Source organism: Arvicola amphibius, chromosome 14 (assembly GCF_903992535.2).
Source record: "Arvicola amphibius chromosome 14, mArvAmp1.2, whole genome shotgun sequence".
NCBI lineage: Eukaryota > Metazoa > Chordata > Mammalia > Rodentia > Cricetidae > Arvicola > Arvicola amphibius.
The window spans coordinates 37,455,025-37,474,053 of NC_052060.1; the positions used below are offsets into that span (position 1 = coordinate 37,455,025).

Genomic DNA, 19,029 nt, shown 5'->3' on the forward strand with positions numbered 1-19,029 from the left:
TGCATTTATCACTCGTCAACGCATGGCAGGACAATGACCTTTATAACACTTGTGGGTTGCAACATAATACTCGGCTCTCATGGCTGACTGGCCAGTCCCAGCTCAGCTGGTACTCACCGACTTGAAAGGGATCAACAGTACTTCTGATTGGTTGTGGAAAGCATGAGCAGTTTGCTGTCTAGGTTTTGTGACTGCAGATAATGCGTCGATAATTACCAGCACATCATGGGACTTTGAGCCCTTGCTCACATCAGCCACATGGATACATCGACTCTCTTCCTTGCTGCCTCTCAGTAACTGATGAAACGAGTGTACAAGGAGCCTGTTTTCCCTTCCACAATAAATAGGTCAGGGAGGAAAAAGCTAATCCTTTCTTTTTCCTTATCTTTCAGAAACACCTGTAGAAGGCTAATAAGCGACCCTTTATCACATCCCATCTTCAGTGTAATGCTTTCAAGTGGCCCGGTAACCTTCAGCTCAGCTCAAGATCGTCCCTAGGACTTCTTTTTGTCAATTGTGTGTCAGCACGGCAGGCAGACACCTTTGTATGTGTGTGTCTGTGCCTGTGTGTGGGATTGTGCATACCACTGCATATGTGTGGCGGTCAGAGGACAGCTTTTGAGAGTACATACTCTTCCTCTCTGGGCTCTACGATTTGAATTCAGTTTGTCCAGTGAGTCCTTTTATACTCTGAGCTGTCCCATTTCCTATTCCCCGCCTCCCCCTCTCCCCACCCCCGCCCCGGAATTCCTTTGACTGAAATATTCTGATTATTGTGGTGCAATATCAAGTCTTTTCCATTTTCAGGCTGATCAGAATAGTATGCATCCTGGGAAATCCTTGCTTGCCAAACACTTGTTTGGTGGCTGAATGGGAGGAGCCAGCTAGCAGGAGGAAAGGCTGACACACGCACAGCCACATTCAATGGCCATGACTCCTGCTCACCCTGCCTTTGACTTTAACAAGCACACCAAGAAAATAGTAGGTGGTGCTAGACCAGCCAGGAGTGGGCATTTAGATGCTGCATCCCAGCCTTGCACAGCAGGACTCAGGACAGCCGCTGAAGGAGCAGCCTGCTTGGGAGAAGACACCAAGCTTTCTATAGGTGTTGGGGGAACAAAGCCAGTAGACTTCCAGTCCCTTGCAGGGTACTGTCTAGACTTAGACTTATTGAGTTTGAAGTACAGACTCATAGCTAACTTTTGCATAAGTTATTCCTCTTAGTCTCTTGGTAATATATTTTCTTTTTCTTTAAGATATGTCCCCAATGCAAGATTTTATTTTAGAAACAGGGTCTCACAGTGTAACAATTCTGAGATTGCCTGATGAAAACAGTGCCCTCAGAACTGTCGTTTTGAAGATCTTTTTCTTTGAAGCCACGCCGGAGAATCCCAAATCTACATCAGTCATTTCCCAAGCATCACCTGACTTAGAAATGAAGAGATTACCCGGCTGTCTCACAAACTAACAGTAAACAGAAACTTAAGGATAAACAAAGTCTTCTTTAATTGTCCAAAGAAATGGAGACAGTGCGCTTTCTATGCGTATTTTCTGAGTGATCTTGACGTTTGTTCCCGTTAGGAATTTTCCCCCAAGAGGCCCTGGTATCCTGTTACCCCCCCTTGGCTTTGAAGTTATAAATAAAGGAGGAGGGGCACTAAAGTCTTTGTGGGAAATGATGTGGATAGATATAAAGATAAAAGTCATCCAAACTATGAAGATAGATAAAAGGCTCCTGAACTGGCTGGAACGCTGTCTGGCAGGTCTCGCTCTGGTTTTTTTGTGAAAACTGATGACCAGCGTATATAGAACAGCCGTGGATAGAACCTATTTAGCCATTTGTATCATCAGTCTCCCTCCAACATTGCAGAAATAGAGAGGAGCAAAAGCCCTGAGGAGCTATAAACGGGGTGAATGATTGTCGTCCCCCCCCCACAAACCTGTTCATCACAACCAACACCTAGCTTCTTCGTAATCCCAGCACTTAAAGATGGAGTGATTCCCACTCTCTAATGAACATTTATGTCAGAGGAACCTTTTTATCAGATTGTTTCGTCGTGAACACTAGCTCACTCCCATGCTGACAACGCAGAAACAAGGGGCAGAGCGGCAAGGCTGCAGCTCCCTCCTGGGTTGAAATTGGCTTTTGTGCAATTACCGCGCGGAGATCAAGCTAATGGGAAGATGAAAGCAGTGGCAGTAATAACTGGAACGCTGCAAGAACTTGGCCTCTTGTGTGGGTTGGGAGAGGGGATGTCTTCTTGGCAGTGACGTCTCTTTCTAGTCCACCCAACCTCTTCCCTCCCGCCTGCAGATTTTCAGATGTAGCTCCAGGTGACCTTCAGGGCAGGCAGAGAAGCCTTGTGGCGTTCTGGCCATTGGCACAATTGCATCTAGCAACCTGTCTGGGCAGCTGGACCACTGTTCCATGGGAATGAGACTGGCAAAGTGGTCTCAAAGAAGGAAGGGAGAAATGGAGAAAGGTGGGGCCCATATTGGCTCTTTGGTCACATTTTTTCTGTATACCCCTGGCTGTCCTGGAGCTTGCTCTGTAGACCAGACTGGCCTTGAACTCACAGAGATCTGCCTGCCTCTGTCTTCCAAGTGCTGGGATTAAGAGTGTGTGCCACCACCTTCTGGCTTTGATCAGTTTGGCAGTTTTAAAGGGGACTGCCAGGTAAGGCCCTGCCGGATGTACCCTGCTTGGAATCTGGTAGAAGCGGTGTAGGTTGAGCACATTTGAGCATATGTTGTACTATCCCATAATACTAACATATTCGTGAAGCTGTATCCTATTTTAACAACATGGCTTTGAGTTCTCTGACTTCTCTTAATATCTTTCTTGAGTTTTGCTTGCCCAGGCTTCCTTGGTCTTGGCACCACTGAGACATTGTGTTGGGTCATGTTTTGAGGTAGATGGCTGGAACTGGAGCCTCATGTGTGTCCACAAGCTAGGAGCTAGGTACCACCTCCCCGCCAGTTGGAAAATGCAAAAGATACCATCATATACCTTCCTGGGGACAAAAGGTATCACCTCCTAGTGTCCCCAGTGTTTGTGGGGAAGTAGTCGGAGCTCTGGGTCTTTGGTAAACTGCTGAGAGACCCTCAACAGTGTGCGTGTGATGCTCCTTCGTCCTTGCGAATGCTTTACCGGAGACTAGGCAGTTGTGCCAAGATTAAGGGATTCAAGATGGGAAGATTATTTCAGAATAAGGAGAGCCAGTTAAACCTTGAGGGTCCTTGAGATTGGAGGACCTTTCTAGCCTGTGGTCCTGGATGAACTCATAGCCTGTAGGAACTGCAGGAACCTAGAAAGGACTTTTAATTACTGTTGGAAGAGCGAGGACAGGTGACGTTGAGAGTATTTTCTTTACATGTTTTGTTGGTGTTAATTGCACTCAATAATGGATTTCACCATGGCGATGAGCATTCGGATCTGAAAGGAACAATATTAATATCTGATTTAAAAATTTGCCATTATTCTCCAGAGAAATAGATCCATGGCCCTTTCCCAAGTATTGGGGTAGGTGACCTCCGTTGGGAACAACGTGTCGGTCACTTTTCAGTTTGGTAGCTTAGGTTGTGCTTCTTCCCGACACTGCCACGTTTTACTCAATGTCCATTCTCACGTTGCTGTGGGGCTCTTGCCTCTCTGCCCTAGAAATCGCATTCTGTGTATTTTTTTTTTTTTCATGAACGACCCCTATTTTCCTACTGGAATTTTTATGTCATTGAAAAAGTTAGTGAGGGGTGTGGCATATTCACTTGTAGTGTGGAGCTGCGGGCTGTGTTCTGCCGCCCTGCTCCTGATCGCCGGGCTAGCTTGTGCCCTGAAATAATTACACAGAAACTGTATTCTTTTAAATACTGCCTTGGCTGGCCCATTAGGTTCAGACTCTTACTCACATCTTGACTAACCCATATCTAATAATCTGTGTAACACCACGAATGGTGTCTTACCGGGAAAGATTCAGCATGTCTGAACTGGCGGCTGGCTCCATCGCATCTCTGGTTCTCTGAGGACAGGCACAGCAGTCTGCTCAGAGAGGCGAGGCGGGGCAATTGTCTAAGCCATCTACCTCATTTCCTTTTTCCTGTTCTGTCTACTCCACCTATCTAAATTTTGCCCTATCAAAAAGCCAAGGCAGTTTGTTTATTAGCCAATGAGAATCCTCCATCATTCACTCATCCAGTGGTTACCGCGGAAGCGTGGTTTCCTGCCTTAACTTTATTTCCTAGCCGTCTGGGAGGCAATAAGTAAACGCTGTGCGACAGACAACAAGGTGGCAATAGTGACAACACACAGGCCATCTTTGAATACTCGGCCCTCGAGGGTAGACACACTCAACAGCCAGGAATGGGTTTATGCCTGTTTACCTAGCTGCCTGCGTGGCTGTCGTTTGTTTCTGTTTGTATTTAAAGCTAGGAAAATTCTGTCCGAATTGACTTAATCCTGTAAATCAGTTTTTTGTTATTTTTTTTTTTTTAAAAAATAATCTTGGTTCCGTTATCCATTTCATATCCTTTTAATACATTCATTTCCAACTGTGGTCTCTAACTCTTAGATAAATCTAGTTGTTTGTTTTTTTTTAAAGATTTCTTTATGTGTATTTTTGTATGTCTGCACGCTTTTATGTGCCCTAATAATGTGCAGATACCCAAGGACGTCACACAGTGTCAGATCCACTGGAACTGGAGTTACAGGTGGTTTATAAGGCATGCTGGAGACTGAGCCATGTCTTCCAGAAGAGCAGTAAGGTCTCTTAACTGCGGAGCCGTTTCTCTGCTCTCAAATCTGTTGTCTTTATGTCTTGAAAATCCCGGTGGCTTCTTCATCTGAAGACAAAAAAAGCAAGCAGATTTTTGTGTCTTACTTTAAAATAGTTTCTGGAAGCTTGTTGTCAATCCACGGAGGAAAGATGAGTGGTGTCGGATTTGGGGTCTTTATGTGGTTTGTTTTGGGGGGTGCACAGGTGTGTGCAAATTCACATGCATGCATACCTGTGGGGCTCAGATCAGCCTCGGGCATCTTTGCTGATCAGTGGCTCTCTACCTTGGTTTTTGAGTCTTGGTCTTTCTGCTAGCCTGGAGCTTACCATGTAGTCTAGTCTGGTTGACCAGAGAGCTCCGGGTGCCAGGAGGTGCCACCATAACTGGCTGTTGGTCTACATGGTTGCTGGGACTCTATCTAACCTCATGCTTAGATAATTTCTGGTTTGGGTTGTTAAAGTTTGAGAGCCTCTTCTTCCCGCTATAAATCTGTTTTCAGTTAGAACAAGGCCCCACATGTATTTCAAAGGTGGCGAGTATGAAGTATGGTCCACTGAGGTACGATGATGATGGATGATGTACAATGCCAGGTCTGTTCCTAGGAGGGCTGGACCTTGATGGGAAGGTGCATGTGCTGTTCTGTCCGGTTCACTAAATGTTATTATACTTTGGCCTATTTCAAGATAGAAAAACTGAAGTACAGAACCATGATTTTCTCACCTTTAAAAAAATACAGAAGGAAAGCCTGTGACCTCTAACTTAGCACTTGAGAGGGAAGTGAATGAGGTGGAGGTGTTTGAAAAATCACACATTATTTAGGTTCTTGGGATGGAAGACACCAGATGAGAATACCCCCCTTCTCGGTAGTAGCTTTGCCATTTCCGAGCCTCACAAATTTAATTTTCAGGATCTTGAGGAATGTGTTTCATTTCTGCATGTTAAAACACTTAGCAAAACTAGTGCTGGAATTCTGATTGCTTTCATGGAGCGGGTGGGGGGGGATGTTTGTTTGAAATTTCAGAATTCTCAAAAATGTGACAGAATTCAGCCCTCACTGGAACATCAAGAATACAACCCCAGGGCCTTTCTCAAGAAAATTTGTTTTTTAGCCTCAAATCAAACCAGAAACAACATAGACATCCAAAGCAGCATCACCTTCTTTAGTCTTTGGAGCCCCGGCTTTCCAAAAACTACTTTCTAAACCATATCAAAGCTTAAATCAGCATCTGAACTAGAAAATTCTTGGATTCCCTTGAAGTGTAAACTCCATTTTCCTTTTTTTTTTTTTGTCTTTTCTTTTCTTATTTTTCTCTTTGAGACAAGGTCCTGGCTGTCCTGTAACTCCCTATGTAGACCAGGCTGACTTTGAACTCACAGAGACCCTCCTGTCTCAGCCTCTCAAGCACTGGATTAAATGCTTGCACCACCACTACGTCCAGCTACATAAACCCTTTTCATGCACTAAGTAATACCAGCTGAACTGGGAGGTATGCAGATATCTTCTTTTTTTTATTCCCCTCTGGATGGTTGGTTTTCATTTTCACAGGTGTGTGTGTGCGTGTGCATGTGCGTGTGCCCCTTGGATACACATGGACAGCTATAAACAAGGTCATTTAGACACAACATGAAATACTGAGGAAAGAACTCAGGCCATCTTTGCAAGGTGCTCATTAGGAGTTAGCCTGTGTCGAAATACCACCCACGTGAAAGTTCTCCTGGAAATCAGCCAGCTTGACTCTTAGAGGAGGCCCAGTCACTGTCAGATTTCAATGGGAAACTAAGGAGGTGCAAGCTAAGTACTGGTTTCAGAGGCATCCCACAAGTTTAAAAAAAATGCATTTGAATTTATACAAGGTGTTCATTTATTCTAGTGAGAATAAAGGCCCACCTCGGGGAGTGATTTAGGGATAAAGTAGTATCCTAGAGAAATCACTATGTATATAACTTAACTGGTTTTTCTTAGTTATAAACTAATTTCCATTATTATTCCCTTTCATTATTGATGACGTAAGTGTAAGAGACAAAGTTTCCGCTTGTTCAAAAAGAAGTCCAAGCACAAGGGAGCAATATACATTATTAGTTGTGTGTGTGTGTGTGTGTTGTGTTGTATGCATACGTGAGTGTGCAAGTGTGTGTGCCCATGTCCCTGCTGCACAGGCTAAAGGAGGTGTTGTGTGTCATCCTTCCACCTTGTTTTGTTCTGAGACAGGTTTTCTCACTGGACCTGAAGCCCACAGTGAGTTTCCCAGGAGACTGTCTAGCCGGGAGCTCTTAAGACCTACTTGGCTCCGCTCAGCGATGATGGTGTGACAGGCGCGCAAGGCCGTGTGCTGTCAAGTCCTCTCTTTCCTTTTGACCTGTCTCCTGCTTGGTTCAGTGCCTTGGAATCAGCTGCAGTTTCGCCACCCTGCAAGGACTTGTCTAGTACCCGAGAGGAAGGCTTGTACTCTGTGATGGACATTATGATTCATTAAGCAATGTAACTCCATGCTACCTAGTGATTACTAATTATCTGATACTAAAAAACATTGTAGTGGCCTCATTATTTCCATCCCGGGATGCCTACAGGAAAATGGAGACTTACTGGATTACTGTTGAAGCATCAGGGCGCTCACTAATCCATGCTAAACACTGAGTAGGCCAGTAACCAGTCATTGCTCAACCTGACTGTAATTGAACCTTTACCAGAGAGTTACTGGTAGGGAAGCCAAGTCTCAATCACTGAAACTGCCCAATTTGCCAAGCCTTCTGAACAATGGAAAAGGAATTATACTTTTTGAAGCAGGAGTTAATGCTTCAGTAGATGAGTTTCTTACTGAGGGAGTCTTAAGCTTTTGACTCCATATTTTCATACGAGTATGTAATGTACTTTAAATCACATCCATTCCATCGCCCCCTTGTCTTCCTCCGGCCGCCCCTCCCTTTTCTAAATGGTTCACCTTCTACTTTGGCCTTGGAGCCCTGTCCTCTTCTTCATTCCTCCACTTCTTTCTTTCACCTGACTTTCATATATGAGAGAAAGCGGCCTATACTTGTCCTTCCGTATTGGCTTCTCTCCCTCGTTATGAAGACACCCAGTTTCACCCATTTGCCCTGCGAGTGTTGGAACTTAGTTGTTTATGGACGAACTCGGTTTAACTCTATAAACTCACTGAAAACATTGTTTGGATTTCACTACAGTGGATGTCTGTAGTGTACTTAAGCCAATGTCATTCTCGTCACTAACTGTCTGGGACTCACAGAGCCCAGAGCAGTCCATTTCTGCCTCTTCTTGGTATTGATTAACCATGAGCATTTTAGCTGGTCTTGACCCAGTGTGTGCAGTGACCGTGAGCAACTAATGCCATCAGCCTCGTTATCCCCTCTCTTATAGGATGAGGGACTTGAACTCTCCCTGGACTTTGCCTCTCAGGTTCCTCATAATTCTCAAGTTCTGGGCCACTGTTTACCTTGGCTGTCCTAGCTGTTGAACAGATGATTTTCTCAGAGATGGTCTCATGTAGCTTGGCTAGCCTAGAACTTGTTAAGCAGATGAAGCTGGTTTTGAATTCTAGATGCTCCTCCTCTACTAGATGTTAGGGTTGCTTGTATGTGCCACCATGTCTTGAGTTTTAGAAGTGCTGTGGTTGTGGTTGTTGTTCTGGCTGTCCCAGAACTCATTTTGTAGCCAGGCTGGCCTGGAACTCACTGAGATCTGCCTGCCTCGACCTTCTAAATGCTGGGATTGAAGGCATGTATCACCACCGCCTGAGTGAGTTATGGAAGATATTTTTAAAGAAACATGTAAAAAAAAGACAATTGGCCTTGCAGGGACATTAGCAGCAACTTAGAACTAATCCTCACTCAAGAAGTAGGGAAAATTACAGCAAAAAAAAAAAAAAAAAAGAGGGAAATTTTATTCTTCCTTGGTTCTTAAGGCACATTTTCTTCTGGATATCTAGAATGATACAGCTGTATAAAAATGTCATTTAATTTGGTTGGCACAAGTAATTGGGTTCGTGCATCCAAAACGAGGGCCTAAATTATGTTACATGACTAAGAAATAACGGTAAGACATGAGAGTGATACCTCAGTGGCTGAGAGCACTTGTTCTTGCACAAGGACCAGGTTCATTTCTCTCCTCCCATGTGGCTGCTCACAACTCTCTGAAACCCCAGTTCGTGAGGATCTAACGCCCTCTTCTGGTCTCCTCAGACACCAGGCACGCACAAGGCGCGCATATGTACATGCAGACTAACATGCCTATACCTAAAATGAAAAGAAATCGTTTTTAAAATGAGAAGCCGTCTTCAGGGACATTTTCTTTGAGAATGTTCTCAGCATTCGCAAAGAAACAAGGAGAGGAGTGAATGAATGTTTCTCAGACCTGGGAAGTTCAACCCTTTGAGCCTGATGGTGTGGGGTGGGTTCTTTGGGCTTTTCAGAGTAAAGATCTTTCTGCTTCGTTACCTTTGCAGAGGTCACCAGAGAAAGCCTTACAGGCTAGGACCAGTCCTACCTCCCTTTCTCCTGAAAATTTGCTGAATAGAAGCCTAAGGGCTACTTCACCTCTAAGCCCTTTTCGGTTTGTTTCTCTGAAATGGAAGTGATTCTTAAACCGCAAGGTGAGGTGATTAGGGGATTAGGTGACCCGGCCTTTCAGCGAGATGTCTGCCCAGGGGAATCACTGAATAAATAAGCACCCTGTGGTTCCAGTCACAGTTACCTTTATAATTAAGAAAATAAGAACTGCTGTACTGTTTGACACTACCACTGCCTGCTTTAACAGTAGGTTTTGATTCCTTTCTTTCTTTTCTTTCTTCCTTTCTTTCTTTCTTTCTTTCTTTCTTTCTTTTCTTTTTTTTTTAAACAAGTCATTGCTTAAGCCTGGGCTCTGTATGTTTTCTATTTCTTATCTTCATATGAATATAGAAAGAGCGTGTTCACACAGAATGAGACCCACTGGGCAGACACTAGAGCAAAAATACACTCGTGTGTATGTATTTATGGGTGAAAGTATCTCTTGAAAGTTTGCCTAGTTATATTGTTTTCATAAATTATCTTTTTTTGGGGGAGGGCTTTGCTTTTGAGGCAAAAAAGAAAAAAGTTTGCTGAGGACCCATAGCGTTCTCTTCGCTTCAAACACTTGGAAAGCACGAAGTCATTCATTCAGCACACATGCACGCTGAACCTGCTTCGTGCCAGGACTGTGCATCCCAACAAGCGCTTGCCATGGTAGCACGCTTGTTTTAGAACTACCTACCGCACGTGGTGTTTATTTATGGGTCAACTCCTGGGATCATAGCTTTACCAGGTGGGACTCGGCGTGCGTGTAAGCACCAGTGTTTCTTGGTTAAATGCTAATACTCCAGTAGTCAGGGAAATAATCGATGAAGTGTCTTGCGTGCTATGTCCTTCAGCATACTTTAATTTTCATGTTGTGTCTTTCCGCTTCAACCATTTCGCTGCTGCTCCACTCGCGTGGCGGACACCCATACTAAGAGAGCAGGTTTCTATCTCTGGAAGTATGCTTAAAAGTTTAAAGTTTCTACAAGGCCTATGTAGTCTCCACCCCACCCCTCCCTTCTCTCATTCTTTCTCTTTCTCTGTGTGCTTTGGCATGATTAAACTGTGTACAGTAACATAGCAGCCGTGGGCAGGACTTGGAGGTGCCCTGTATTATCTTGCTGATGTACTTCTAACAGTAGCCACCTCTCTGTGAGTGAGACCACGTAGCTCCAACAGGGGCCACCCTTTCCTACCGTCCTAATGCAGGTTCCTTAGAAAATACTTTAAAATGGGGAAATGTTTGACGTTTTTCGGTGTATAAAGGGTTTCTCCGTGTTTGCAGGGGAGGGGAGTTGATGAGCCCCTCTCCCCCTCATCCCGTTTGTTCCCCATCGTCCCCCTCCCCCCTCACTGTCCTTTCCCTACTTGCTTACTTTTGTTGTTTCCTGGGGTGTTTTGAAACAAATCTAGGACACCCTATTCATAAATATATCTCAGTGTGAATCTGTAGAGACAAATAGCTTAAAAATTCTTCCTACACCTGCTTTTTTACACTAGATTGTTCAGATAAGAACCTTTTTTTTCATTTACATACTTGTGTGGGACCACTGTGTCCCTCAAGATGGTGTTAATTTGGTCAACACCAGATTTTCAGCCAGTACAATCACTTGAAGAGACGTGTTCAGTTGTCTTGCAGATGGTTATATCAGAGACACGTTAAATTCAGTTGTATGTATGTATCTGACAGTTTAGCTTTTTTTATATTAATATTGAACGTTAATGCTTACGTTCTACCAAAACCACGGTTCTGTTTTAAATTCATTTCTCTAAAAAGGATAAAGTTAATTCCCCTAGTGAAAAGATCGCCTTTGTACCCCGGAACCACTCTGTTGAAAGGTTTGATCCCGGGGCCTGAAAAGAGCATCTGTCTACACTGAATGGTGCTCACTCTGCCAGGTTGGCAGCCACAGGATGATGCTGCCAACAGAGCACTTCTCCAAGTGGATCATTGTTTCACCAAAGTGGGTCGTCTACTCCAGACAATGTCTCTAGCACAGACGGGGCGGCTGTTGTGAAAAGGGGCTTCAGGTCGCCTGTCTCACAAGGCTTGGTCCATTTCTTTCTTCACAGGAAGAAATCTTTCCTGTTTTCTGCGCTGTACGCTGCCTTTATATTTGGTGGTCGGCATCTGATGAACAAGAGAGCGAAGTTCGAACTGCGGAAGCCGCTCGTGCTCTGGTCACTGACTCTTGCAGTCTTCAGGTAGGTTGTGTTCTTTCCTTAAGCCGCCCGTTTCATTGGAGGAAGGAAGAAGCCTTGCATCTTACTTTATGTCTGACACTTTGATTTTTTTTTTTTTAAATTCACCATGAAGATAAAGTTGTATAAAGGAAACGCTCTGTTTCAGTCACATCGGCCCTGATGCGCTCAGTCTTCTGTTGTGTGAGGTCCAGGACTTTCTCTTTTCCTCATTCAGTAATCCCAGTCCTCGGTAGACACCATACACCAACTGTGATTCTTGTCGCATAAATATGAGAGGAGGGCGAATTGCAAAGACACACAAATAAGTTGTTAAGTCCGCTGGGGAGCTGGACTGGGTGACATGGTTGTGCTGTTGTTAGTACTTAATCTAAAGATGACACCGAGACATAAGGCCAAGCAAGCCCTGGGCATGAGTCTGTGGCAGCGTCACTAGAGCAGAGAGCATTATTGCTCTGTATCCTCCAAAGTCCCCTCCACTTTATTCTCTGCACTTCCAGGCACGTGTTAGTGCAGCTGGTTCTTCTTGTGTGCCTGGCAGAACTCAACACCGAGGCTGTGGAAATGGTGTCCGGTGCCTCCAGAGACGCCAGTCAACCTGCAAGTAGGCACAATCCTTCGGAAGCTTTAAGAAGCATTTCCAGTTTTTAATATTTGGTGGTGCAGGCCAAGGCTGTGAAGCACACGGCTGGAGTTCAGGCAGGTGCCAGGATTCACTTCCAGCAGTCACAATGTCACTTGATCTGTTTGTGATTTGCTTTTCAAATCCAGCAAAGTTTGAGACTGGGTTTAGGAGAGGAGTTGACCAGGACAGGATAGAGGGGACGCAAGACAAAATATACCATCTTACGACTATCCCTTTATAATTTTTTGAATGATACACTAGCATTGCTAGCACTAAGGAGAGACGATGGTCTCATTAAAAGCCTCATTAGTCACCTTAAGCTTTATTAGGATCACTCACAAAGGAGAGATTTTCCCGTGAAGTTCAGGGGTTGCACATTTCATCCACTGATTGCCTGTACGTTAGGGTTTGGAGAAGGCTCTACTTTTTATCTCACTGGACTGGCGGGAGGGGAGGCAGGGATTTGAGGAACTTGTGCTTGGGCCTGTCGCTGAAGACTTCTAGTCCCTTTCCTGCTAACGTGTGATTCTCTAGAAGGAAGCCTCGCTTTCTCCTTTGTACCTACACTCCCGGTTCACTGTGCATGCCCAACCTGAAGGTTTTTTATAGTGGCAGGAGGGCCATCGTATCTATAGTCTAAAGAGGACTTTTAGAAAAATCCGGTTTTCAATATTCCCCCAAGCCTTTCCCCTTTGCTATTCTGTAAGCCATAAGGCAGATTAAAGTACAGCGACGCTCTATGCACCCAGGAGCCTGCTTGATCCTCTACACCTAACTTCCCCCTTAGTCCCAAATGACTTGGAAATAATACAGGCTGAAGCAGTTCTATGAGAGCTAATAGGCCAAGGCTTTTTTTTTTTTTTTTCAAAGAAATGAACACAGTAGTATCATTTCCTCACCTAAATTTATGGTAATTTTTTTTCTTTGTTAAATCTTAAAATTTTGCCTTGCAGGAGTGGTGAAAAATCTTAAAAATCCCAGCACTTGGGAGACAGGCAGGTGGATTTCTGTGAGTTCGCTATCAGTCTGGTCTACAGAGCAAGTTCCAGGACAGCTAGACAGTTACACAGGGAATCCTTGTCTAAAAAAAACTTCAAAACAAAACAACAAAAAATAAACTTCAGTTTTTTTCTAGATGACTTGTTCCCTTTTTTATACTTTGTTTATAAAAACCTGGACCAAGGGGCTGGAGAGATGGCTCAGTGGTTAAGAGCATTGCCTGCTCTTCCAGTGGTCCTGAGTTCAATTCCCAGCAACCACATGGTGGCTCACAACCATCTTTAATGGGGTCCGGTGCCCTCTTCTGGCCTGCAGGCATACACACAGACAGAACATTGTATACATAATAAAAAAAAAAAAAAAACCTGGACCAAAATAATTTGGTCTGTGTATTTTCATTAAACCGCCATATTTCCTTACCTTCTCTCCTCTTTCCTCTCTTTTCCTCTTTAATGCATCCTTTAAGGAAATCCTATCTTGCCCTCCAGAGACTTTATCTCACAGAATTCTCCCTAGACTGGGTTTTGTTTATTTTACTCTTTCAAACTCTGCATGTCTTATAAGTTGGTAATTCTAACTCAAAAGTTGATTAGATTCATATTTAATATTTTACAGAACTTTCTCTAAGAACTTTACCTCCGCAGTGTCTTAGGTTTCTATTGCTGTGAAGAGATGCCACGACCACAGCAGCTCTTATAAAGGAAAACATTTAATTGGGGCTGACTTATAGTTCAGGGGCTTAGTCTCTTCATTGTCAAGGCGGGAAGCATGGCGGCGAGCCCACAGGTATCCGTGGTGCTGGAGAGGTAACTACATCCAGATCAGCAGGCATAAGGAAGAATGTACATACACAGTTTCGTCATTGACAATAACATCTGTATATCATTCATTAATAAATTTAAATATTTCTAAAACTGAAGAGATACTAGAAGAAACTTACAATTTGGGGAGGGCAAATGAGAGCCCAGTTTTAGCGAATCTGGTGATTTAGAAATTTAAAGGTTTTTTTTTTTTTTTCTGTAATGCATTATCTAATTCAGAACAAAGCAAATTTTGCCCCCGCCCTTTTTTTTCTTCTTTTGTTGATTGAATGTATAAAAGTTTCTTCTGTAGAATCAGATTTTTTTTTCTCACGCTCCATTCCTGAAGCCCGGAACAGCCAGGATGAGAGAGCAGCCCAACCTGACACGCGTGAGCTGTTTCAGAGGTTGAATCACAGACTGATACCCAACCTGTGCTCTAAGATAAATAGGAAATATTTATGTTTTATAAAGAGCAAAATAAATGGTGGGGTATAAAAACCCAGTGCATCCTAGGAGCCAGAAGCCCGCTGCCCTTGAAAAACTAATCCTCTGATAAGCTAGCCAGCCCAGTTCTGGCTCTCTGCCGGCAGGAAGGGACACCTGCTGGCGTTTTCATAACGAAGACAACAGCGTTGTGTCTGAAGAATAACTCGCTTTGTTTACTTTGAGCCCAAGTAGGTGTTTACTATCCCTTTTCTAAAATTAGTCAAGGAAATTAAGGACGGCGATACACTAACAACTGCTTCACGTCTCTTTATAAAAGGGCTAAGACATACCGAGTCTAGAAACAAAGGCGTTTTGAGTGTTTCCGAGAAAGTAGTTATTAGATTAATTAAGTAAATTCACAGTGTGTTCTTGTGGTAGATTATGTGATTTGATTTTATTTTTTAAAAAGCCCTAGAATGGGAGAGATTTCCCAGCTGCTATAGGAGGTGTTTTCTGAAGAGAATTCAGGAAGGCGTCACCTGCTCTGCAGATGGCATACGGGCTCTGATCAGTGTAGATGGTCATCGCCTTGTGATGGGCACTGACCTGCAGGTCACTCTCCTGTTGAGGGCCCCGATGCACACCAACTCGGCCAAGCTGCAGGGCTGCGTCTTCACAGAGAGCAGCCTCCAGTTACGGCCTCTCTCTCTCCCAGGAATTACAGGCTTTCAACCTTTGCTGCCCTATCACCGAGAACGCTAGCCAGTAGTAGTAGTAGCCGTCGTCGTTGTTGTTGTTGTGAATTAGTTATCTGGTAGCTTTTTAAAATTTAATTTCTAGTTTTACAAGTACTTTCCATTCAGGAAAACAGAAAATAATGAAAAGCAAAAAGGAAGGCAAACACATACAAAGCCTTTACCCACAGATACTCGCTCTTAATATTTTGATGAATGCTCTTCCAATAATTTGACATTATACTTGAGATTTTTTTTGGTCACAGCTTAAATTCTCTGTGACAAAATATTTGAATTTGGACAATGGCATGACTTCCACACAGCGTGACTCTCCAGGTGCCTGCCATCTCCCCGAGAGGTTCGGATGTGAGTCACTAACGCCTCAGGGTTTCTCAGGCTGAACTGAAGAGTATCATGCTTTTTCAAAAGGAGATTATGTAGTATGGGTTTACAGCTATATCATTTGTTAGTGATTGTTTCGGAATTAAGATTAAGCAAGGGATTATGATGCCTGTAAATTTTCTGTGTTAGCTCAGATCTGTAAAGGATCTTGTTGGCGAGGGTTTTGCATGGTGTGTGTGTGTGTGCGTGTGTGTGAAGAATTTGAATTTCTTCTGAAGCCCATCACTCCGAAGGTGTGAATTTTTGTAAAACTGAGTAATTCCATAGTTTGAAATGTACCAGATGAGATGGACATCCATTACTAACCTGAAGCGACTGCCGTTATCTGTCGATTGGCAGAAGAAAAGCATAGGCGGATGCTAGATACTTGTATTGAGATTCCTCTTAGTAGACAGAGAAGCAGCAACGGCTCTGAGAGATGAGCCTCCTTCTTCCAGTAGCCCACGCGTCCTCAGGGTATTGACACACGTAGACCATAAGTAGGATCCACGGTGTAGGAACATTGCTGGTTCACACTGATTCTCCTGTTACGTCACAAAAAAATCCTCCTCCTGGACACAGTCCCTTTCCTGTCTGAGATGATATTTGCGGGCCACTGAGCCTGCCCTTAACAGCTCTTTCCTGAAAGCTTCCAGCCTGTTTTCTCTGCATTTCCAAATAGTCAGTGCCTGGCTGGGTGACGCTGTAGTATTGATAGCTTCTGTGTTTGACTGGGGTGATGCTATGATATTGATAGGTTCAGTGTGTGACTGGGGTGACGCTGTCGTATTGATAGGTTCACTGCTTGACTGAGGTGACGCTGTGGTATTGATAGGTTCACTGCTTGACTGAGGTGACGCTGTCGTATTGATAGGTTCACTGCTTGATTGAGGTGACGCTGTGGTATTGATAGGTTCACTGCTTGACTGAGGCGATGCTTTGTTACCGATAAGTTCCTGGGTCTCGCTTGTCTTGATTCTGTCCTGGGAAGCATGAAGTTATTTTCCCCTTGTGACTAGCAGTTATTTTTGTCAGTACTACCATCAGATGGATTTGCTTAGTTAATAGTGAGCTCTCTTAGGAATTCACTGCCTACCCTTTGCAGAAAATTCACAAGTGGAAACGGGTGCAGGTTCTCTGATGTCTTTTTAATCTCACTTATGACTAAATTATTACACTTGCCTGAGGCTGTGATATCCCCCGCCCCCAAAAAAAAGCCCCACTGAATTCATTGCCATTTCAGATAGTCCTCATAATTTTTAGAGTCCTGGTTTCAGTCTTAGATGTGTGTAATGAAAGTGATTGAATTTTCTGAAGCAAGTTCCTAATATAACAAAGCATCATTTATAATGATGCAGTGGTGTACAGAGTTTTCTCCTTCTCCCCACCCACATCTTGCAGAGGTGGAAGCGTGTGTCTGCCACAGAGGGCCTGCTCAGGTGACTGAAGTAGGCGGGGAGGTTGTGCACAGATGCCAAGTGTTTGTAGTAACATAGTTCTAGAGTAGAAATTGTCGGCTCATCCTGACGGAGCCACCAATGATTCGGAGACATTAGAATCATCAGACATTCAGAGTCCTTTCATGTAAGATGCCGTGTTGGGGTTCTCTGAAGGCATGTAGCTTCAAATCAATCCTTATACTAGCTTGATTAGTATTGAGAGCAGTGCTTTGGAACACGAGAGAGACGAACTAAGAGGATCCGTCTAACAGGCCGGCCCTTTCCCACGCTTGGATGACTCTGGAGGTTCCACTGACCTTCGGGTTCTTGCCTCCTCACACACACTTTATGAGACCATAAAGTATGGTCTTTCATCACACCCAGAAGTAAAGGAATCGCGCTCAAGTGTTTTCTAACCTTCCCGTTGACACCCAGAGTAGAAATATGAATAGAGGGCACCCTGCTTTTGTAAATGTTCTAGTAGTACTCCACACAGCCTAGCCCCCACTACACACACACACACACACACCCTTACCCTTATTATTTTTTATCAGTGGGAAAACCTGATCTCAAGAGGTTCAGAAAAATTTAACAGTAAAATCTAATCCAGGCCTGGAGAGATGGCTCAGTGGTTAAGAGCATTGCCTGCTCTTCCAAAGGTCCTGAGTTCAATTTCCAGCAACCACATAATAGCTCACAACCATCTGTAATGAGGTCTGGTGCCCTCTTCTGGTCTGCAGACAGAATATTGTATACATAATAAGTAAATAAATAAATATTAAAAAAAATCTAATCCAACTATTCTTTTCCACGAGCCAGTGGTTCTGTCTAACCGGTTTAGTTACTGGCTGCAGACTGTGGTCCACCATGCGTTCTGCTTTGGTTTTTGCGACAGGGTTTTGTATGTGTTGCCCAGGCTGGCCTGCTCAGCCACCTGGTTACTGAGATTATGGATGGGAGCTACTGTCATCATTTTTGGCACTGTAACATTTTTGGAAGACAACAAAATCAAGCTGAGTAACTTGATCTTCAGATACCATGAATATTTGGTTACTGTTAGCCCCATTACATTGGGCCAGCAATAATAGATTGAGGACTAGGAGGATATGCCATATTCATGATCTTAAATTGCAAGCAAGACTCTCCCGGTAATATCTATAACTCGCTTGCTCTGCCAATGATAGTTGGTCTGTCTGCTCAAAATCTCTCGCTGACCAAGGATCCGGGTCAACAAACATTAATTAGCAGCTCTAGTCTCAGTTCTCTGCTCAGATCTCCCGAAAGGCACAGGCTTTTGGGTCAGTTTCAACTCAGAAGTTCAACATCAGCCTCCCATTTCTGAGAGCGGCTGTAACGTGAAATGCCTGTGTTCCCATCCTCCCATCTCGGGGTCAATCATTAAGCTGCCTGAGCTTGTTTTCACCGCTGACTTTTCCTCTTTAATCATTTTGTCCAAATTGAGGATATGAAGTAACTACCGATGGACCTTTGCTAGAAAAGAGGGGAAAGTGACTAGCAATAATAAAGAAGACTAGCATGGGTATTTCCACGGAGGGAAATAATTGGCCAAAGTTCTAGCTCACAAACTGTGTTGTATCTCTGCAAGAAATTCCTCAGGTTTCCTCGCAGTTGTTGCAGTCTGCTTTCTGATTAATTTTGACTCCCAGAAAGTCCATAAGCTGCTGCATCCATCCCCAGTTCCGTTGGCCCCTCTGATGGAACACTTTAAGGTCTTTGAAGTTTCCAAATGGATGATGGCTAGGGTCGTCTCAGCCTGGCTTGCTACCCCCTTTGCTCCAAAGGTCAGAGACCTGATAGCAACCAAATGGCTTCTGATTACCGCCCAAACATAAAATGAGCAACCCTTAGGGGCTGGAAAGCTGACTCAGCAATTCATGGCACTTGCTTTGCAGAGGAACCAGGTTCTGCCGCCCTCTTCTGGCCTCAGTGGGCACTGCATGCATGTGCTGCACACAGATGCACACAGGTCCAAATACACAGAACTAAGACGTTTTTAAAACTGTCTTTTGAGAAAACAAAGTCACCAGAAATCTTATTCGATTAGCAGCATTTTGTAGTGGAAAAGCCACATGAAAAGCTTTTCA

The 19,029-nt window shown here is 44.0% G+C and overlaps 1 protein-coding gene across 2 annotated transcripts in view; it reads left to right on the top strand.

Annotated features, from left to right (window-relative positions):
* The window catches only part of Elovl6 (ELOVL fatty acid elongase 6), a 105,017-nt gene that overhangs the window by 64,027 nt on the left and 21,961 nt on the right, over positions 1 to 19,029 (top strand). For both annotated transcript variants that reach the window (XM_038312128.2, XM_038312127.2), the window contains exon 3: positions 11,389 to 11,520. In XM_038312128.2, coding sequence (XP_038168056.1) covers positions 11,389 to 11,520 — 132 coding nt within the window. The remainder of the gene's footprint in view (positions 1 to 11,388; positions 11,521 to 19,029) is intronic.